At 50.5% G+C, this 6,611-nt stretch overlaps 1 protein-coding gene across 2 annotated transcripts; it reads right to left on the bottom strand.

Annotated features, from left to right (window-relative positions):
* Positions 1-4,396: 4,396 nt before the first annotated feature.
* Positions 4,397-6,271, bottom strand: LOC119269188. Of its 2 annotated transcripts, none has more exons than XM_037550975.1 (3): positions 5,187-6,271; positions 4,901-5,035; positions 4,397-4,780 (listed from the first exon to the last, which is right to left on the bottom strand). In XM_037550975.1, the coding sequence occupies exons 1-2, from the start codon at positions 6,064-6,066 to the stop codon at positions 4,929-4,931; spliced, it is 987 nt and encodes a 328-aa protein (XP_037406872.1). In that variant the 5' UTR covers positions 6,067-6,271; the 3' UTR covers positions 4,397-4,780; positions 4,901-4,928. The 2 variants fall into 2 exon arrangements, with proteins under 2 accessions (XP_037406872.1, XP_037406871.1); XM_037550974.1 differs by having other exon boundaries at positions 4,397-4,777; positions 5,187-6,265.
* Between the last annotated feature and the right edge of the window lie 340 nt (positions 6,272-6,611).

The following is a 6,611-nucleotide window of genomic DNA, read 5'->3' as shown; positions in this document are numbered from 1 at the left end:
TATAAGGAAAACCAGATAAAAAACTGAACATAATGGCCTAAGTTTATGAGGAAATCAAGCCGAAAAACCGCGCAAGCAACTAAGCCTCGTCAACCACAGATAGAAGACCAAAGTCGCGCCAAACACACATCGCCGAATTCAGAGCTGCCGCTCCAACTTGGTCCGCACGTACTCGAGCTGCATCGCCGCACAAACAGACGCCTTGTAGCCCATGCTACCCAAGACGACCACCGCAGACCACGAATGATGCGCCAAAGATGTCCAAGGCCGCCGCCTTGGCATACCAGCCTGACCAATCCCACGGATTGCGTCAACTGGGCAGACGAACTCGCTAACCACGTAGCACCAAGTCGCCACCCACCCATCGTTCGGAGCCGCCGCTCCAACGCCCACCACTTGCACATGATCCACAACGTATGACTCGGACGCAAGTAGGCCACACCGCACGACTTGGATATGCATAGGAAGGTGGCGTTGTCTGGCGCCGTGGTGGTATCGACAGCGGGTCTGGCAAGGTCGATGCATCGGTACCTGCTCTAAATATGGATCGATAGAACATGGTGGCGGCGAACTCTGCAGCGGGTGCATGTGATGCCCGCTGAGAGTGCGTTGGACCGGTGTGTGCCCCAGACCTGGCGATTGCGGCTTGGTTGAGGTCTTCGATTCTAGATGTTGAGTTTGGTGTGAGGTCCGGCCAGTCGGCCCCAGCAATACGCACCCCATCATCAATTAAATAGGAGTAATGACAGATGTTGTCAAGATAATGGCTTCAGACTTATTGATGTATTATTTTGTAAGATTTTGATGAATAATTAATAAAATGGCTGTATGCATTGCCCTGATGCAGAGACCGAAGATAATCTTCCTTTTCGAAAAAAGTTGTCTTGTTATGTTGCACCTCGCCTTGTTAGCCATAAAATGTCTTCGTTTTATTTTTACAAACAAGAGGGCTTCCCGCTTTGCAGGGGCTCTGAGACCGAGTAGGATGGTGATTTGGTGAGACAAGCCGATAGGCCAGTCCATGCATGCTATCATCCTTGTAACCTAGCATTCTTGCACTTGGGCTGAGCAACCCCTCCTCTGCTCGTTTGTGTCTTTCCGTTGCGCCTCTTGCCGTACATAGTGTGAGATTCGTCGTAATCCCTATTATTCTATTTCACATATCAATGAAATGATACGCATCTGATGCGTATTTGTAAAAAAAAATTGGTGATGGGTGATTTTGTACAATCACGTTGATTGTGTTTTTCAAGATTGAAACACACGGTAGAAACGGTGCTATAAAAATAGCACCAACAGGGAGAACCAGGCTAGTGGAGGTTCAAAGCTAGGACGAAATGGGCCACACCCATTGTCCTCGCATCCCGCTCAATTGGTGTCGGGCCATTTTCCCAATGTTTATAAAATTGCCTCGAAGGTGGTGGCAAATAGATTGAAACTAGTACTGCCAGACATTATCTCTGAAAAACAGTCTGCTTTCGTGCCGGGAAAATTGATAACGGACAACATTATTTGTGCCTATGAGTGCTTACATTTTATGAAGCGTAATAGGTCGAGGAACAATAACCATTGTGCTTTGAAGTTAGACATGATGAAGGCCTATGATAGGCTCGAATGGCCGTACCTGAAAGCTATTATGGAGAAGTTGGGGTTTGCGTAGTCATGGATAGATACAGTGATGGCAATGATCTCGAGTGTTTCTTTTTCAGTCCTATTCAATGGAGAAAAGCTTGAAAGTTTTGAACCATCCAGAGGAATTCGGCAGGGAGATCCTCTCTCCCCTTACCTTTTTTTGATCGCAGCAGAGGGCCTTTCGTGCCTCCTGAAATCCAGTTCTCAGTCATCGTTGTTGGCAGGTATTAAGGTGGCGCCGACGGCCCCGGCCGTTAACCACCTTTTGTTTGCAGATGACAACCTGTTGCTTTTCAAGACTAGTGTGGAGGGTGCAGAGCGAGTTTCCAACCTGTTGGAAGTATATTGCAATGCGTCGGGCCAAAGAATTAACAATGCAAAATCTATCATATTTTTCAGCAAGGGGTGTTCTCACATCGTAAGAGATGGAGTAAAAAATCAGCTCCAAGTGCAGAACGAATCCCTTAGCGAGAAAAATTTGGGCATGCCAACTGATGTGGGACATTCGAAGAATGGAACATTCAAGTATTTGAGAGACAGGGTGTGGGAGAAAGTGAAAGGCTGGATGGAAAAGTTGTTATCTGCTGCTGGGAAGGAGGTTCTTATAAAAAGTGTGGCTCAGGCAATTCCAGTTTACTCGATGTCTTGTTTCAGACTACCGAGAGGGCTTTGTGACAGTGTAACATTTATTATCAGGCAATTTTGATGGGGAAGCAAGCAAGGAAAACGCAAGCCAACATGGGTGGCATGGGACGTTATGAGTCAACCGAAGTTTATAGGAGGTATGTGATTCAGAGATCTTGAACTTTTCAATCTTGCACTTCTAGCAAGGCAAGCATGGAGGTTGCTGCATGATCCATCTTCTTTAAGCTCGAGAATTTTGAAAGTTGTCTACTATCCAACTTGCTCATTGTTGGAAGCAGAGTTGGGGTCACACCCATCTCAAATATGGAGAGCTATCCTGGATGGCAGAGACGTCATGGCCCAAGGCATCATTCGGAGGATTGGGCATGGTGAGTCAACACACATTTGGGAGCAAAACTGGATACCTAGGGACAGCTACAGAAGGCCGTTACACTCGTTGATCCCGAATCCGCCACGGAGGGTTGCCGATCTCATTCATATAGTTACTGCCTCCTGGAACGAGGAGCTGATATGGTCTGTGTTCATCCCGTTGGACGTGGAAGCCATTCTTAAAATTCCACTTTGCACGAGGCGGATAGACGACTTCTGGGCCTGGAGTGAGGAACCCCGTGGGAACTTTACTGTCAGCTCCGCTTACAGAATGCTTGTCCGAACAAAGATGAACCGGGAAGACTGGTTAGAGGGGAGACATGAATCTTCTCATGTAGCGGCAGAAGGGGAGACATGGATGGAACTGTGGAAACTTCAGGTACCATCGAAGCTTAGGGTTTTTATCTAGCGTTTGGCGAGGAACTCTGTACCGGTGGGAGAGCTATTGAATCATCGTAACATGTCAACAACGGCAGCCTGTTATCTTTGTGGAGCTCATGACACTTGGAAACATGCCTTACCGGAGTGTCCTGTATCAAGGAGCACCTGGGCGTTGTCTTCTGAACCAATCATTGATCAACTCAGCATAAACCGGGAGGAGTGCCCAAAGAAGTGGATCTTTCCTATGCATGATGCACTGAGCTCAACAACACTTACTATGAGGATATATACAAGAGCCCACATGCAACACACATTTTCATCAACACTTACCTGACGGAGATTCAAACAACAACACAAGATAGCCATGGTAGTGAGCCAGTCCAATCGCCCCCTGCTAGATGGATAGCACCGCCGGAGAACCATGCAAAGCTAAATGTCGATGCATCAGTAAGCAGAGGAGGCAGCTTTGGAGCAGTTGGAGCAATATGCGGAGATCATGCGGGGATGTTCTTGGGTGCGTCGACAATGCGTTTCAGACTGGGAGACCCAGCTACCCTTGAGGCTCTAGCCATTAGAGAAGGACTGGACTTGTGCAGGGACTTGAACTTGCATCATATTCATGCTGCGTCTGATTGTCAAGGAGTAGTCCAAGAGGTACAAAAGGGCAGCGGAGCGACTTATGGAGCGATTATCCAAGAAATCAAGCAACAATTCTCTTTTTTCACTTCATGTAATTTAGTTCATGAGTCTAGGAGATCGAATGTCGATGCTTACAACTTAGCGAAACATGCACTGTCACTAGCGTCGGGACGCCATGTGTGGTTTGGCCAGCCCGACATGATTCCTTTCGTCCTTGTAAACAGTGTGACGAGTTAAATAAAAATTTCGCGAGGTTGTCTAAAAAAATAGAAAGACAATTTCAAATGTTTAATATTTTTGAAAAAATTGTGAATGTTCCCAAGACATGTGGCCATGACCTCTAAAAGTTCAGATATAAACTCGAAACAAACATTGAGAAACAAAATAGAAACAAATTCAGCATGAATAATGTCACAAAAGACAAAAGCAAAAAAGGACACACTATTCACATGAAGATTTCTCTTTTTGTTTCTCGATGCTTATTTTGATTTTGGATTTGAATTTTCTAGCGATTGACACAATTTTGCCCGGCAGTTGTTCGGCTGCATGCCTGCATCACGAGTAATGGACATAAATTCAAGTTCATCACTCCCCCGCAAAAAAAAAATCAAGTTCATCACTAGAGGAGGGTTGGATGGGTCTCCACCAACAGATCATCGATGGACGTCAGTGGTATCCCTTGTACTAACGGTTGTGCCTTCGCCCATTAGTGGAGACCGATCACCAAATAAGGTGTATTCTCGCGCAGTGCCACGTCCAATTTTCCTTCCAAAACATGCAGAGATGAGCAATCACGCTGCAGAAGTCTAATTGCAACTACATCAAGTCTCACCTGTAGCTCAAGGAACGCACACATGACTACTTAAACTAATCTAAGATATAGAGTTGTGGATCAGTAATTACATAGGTTCATATCGCCCCATACGACAGCCAACGCAGTGGCCACGCTACTAGTACCCCAGCTAATACCAGCTACAAGAGCATCGACGATCGGTCTCATCCGCACGCGGTGAAGCAGAGCAGCAGGGCGGGGTGGTCGTATGACTCCAAGGTGGCGGTGGTGATCGGTGACTCCATCTCCCTCAGTTTGCAGCAGCGCTCACTTGCTGACCTGCTTCATTTGTTTCGCATCGGGGCAAGGCACAAATTAGACCGAGCTCAACAACAAAATTGGATGACATTCTGATTGACAGTAATGTAGGGTAGATTGATTTTGGGAAAGGCAGAAACGCACCTGATGCTGCTGCTGGTGGCTGCGGCAGCTACGCGTTCCCGGTGCCCCTCTTCTTCCTCCCACGGACGCACGCGATTACCGCGGCGACCAGCGCGAGCAGCATGCCGGCGCACAAGGTTATCAGGACGGGATCCTCTGCAGCCATTTTATGAGACCCACTTTATTTAGCAGGCTGCTCTGCGGCGCGTCGATCAAAATCACAAGCAACAGACTGGGGCTCGATGCCACTAACTAGCAAGAAGTACAGCAACGTCCAAGAATTAGGAAGGGGAAGGGCTATACTCACTCATATATTTCGCCACGGGCATGGGCCAACCCGTCGGAACTGAGGTCTCGATCCGTAGGAAGCAGTTGTAGCCGAGCACGTCGGCCACGCGCTCGTGCTCGCCGTCGAGGCCCCAGGCGCACGCCCGCACCTCTCGCCCCGAGCCCCCCAGGCACCGGGCGCAGTCCGCCGCCGCGGCGCGGTCCCTCGCGCACTGCGCCCGCAACGTCACCGTGGTCTTCCCAGTGGCGTTGCTCGAGAGCGCGGCCGCGTCGGTGACGACGCGCGCCCCCGAGCTGTTGGCCGCGCCGCGCCCCGCCAGCGACTGCGCGAGCGCGACGAGCGCCCGCGTGTCGAAGCACTTGGGGTTGGAGGGCGGCTTGCCGTCGTCGAAGGAGATGACGGCGGGGAAGACGTCTTCGCCGAAGGAGACGACGTCGCGGAAGACGTCCTCGTGCGGAGAGAAAGCGTTGCCGTCCGCGTAGCCCATGAAGCAGCCCTCGCCCCTCCAGACGCCGGCGCGCCTGCTCGCGCCGCAGCCGGTGAGGTTCTTGGCGGCCGCGGCGAGGCACGCGAGGCACTCCTTGAGCGCAGAGCCGCCCAGGCAGACGCCGCGGGTGAACGCCCCGCCGCTGGACTGCAGGGACGCGAACCCCGTCGGCGCGGCGGCAGCGGGCAGCGCGGCCAGGAGCGGCAGGAGGCTGTCGAGGAAGGCAGCAGCGGCGGCGTCCGAGGGCGGGGGCGGGGCGCAGTCGACCACCACGTAGCCGGTCGGGACACGCAGCTGCAAGGCACCAGCGATCAGCAGGAGGAGCGTGAAGAGGATGGTGGCGAGGATGGCTAAGGTGCTGAGCGCGCAGGTGAGCCTCATGGACGCGGCAACAGCGCGCGCCGTGGCCATGGCGGTGAGCCGGTGGAGGAGACGCTGCGCAAGGGAGCCACGAGCACCAGACTCAGTTCATATGCACTGCACCGGGTCGGGCTGGCTGCGTGGAGGAGACGCTGAGCAAGGGAACTACGCTCTTTCCTCTGCCATGCAATACGGTGTGGATGTGTTCCATCGATAGCTAAACTCTGAAAACTGTGATCGCTGCGTGGTTGGTACTGAAATAGAATGTGTTCTCCTTTCCCACCACCTCTCTTTTTCTCTTAGGAAATATGCTTTCGCCCCACTTTATAAATAAAACCAATTACAGGTTCATACAATAAATTCAAAGGCTACAAAATAAAATAGTCTGCTGGAACAAAGACAAAAGAAAAAGGGTAAATAAGACCACCAAGTGGTAGCAAGGGGAGGGAGCAGTATACAATTATCCACCGTTGATTTTGTGAGGGTGGTTTGGTCATCTTTCTGGTGATTTCAGCCCATCAGGAATTGATCCATTTGTTGTTACTTATTAGAAGAGGAAAATCGATCGCTCTGTTTGGGCTGTCATTCTGCTTTGC

Source organism: Triticum dicoccoides, chromosome 3A, assembly GCF_002162155.2.
Source record: "Triticum dicoccoides isolate Atlit2015 ecotype Zavitan chromosome 3A, WEW_v2.0, whole genome shotgun sequence".
Classification (NCBI taxonomy): Eukaryota; Viridiplantae; Streptophyta; class Magnoliopsida; order Poales; family Poaceae; genus Triticum; species Triticum dicoccoides.
Note: the sequence above shows the minus strand (reverse complement) of the source record. Positions and strands in the feature narration are given on the sequence as shown.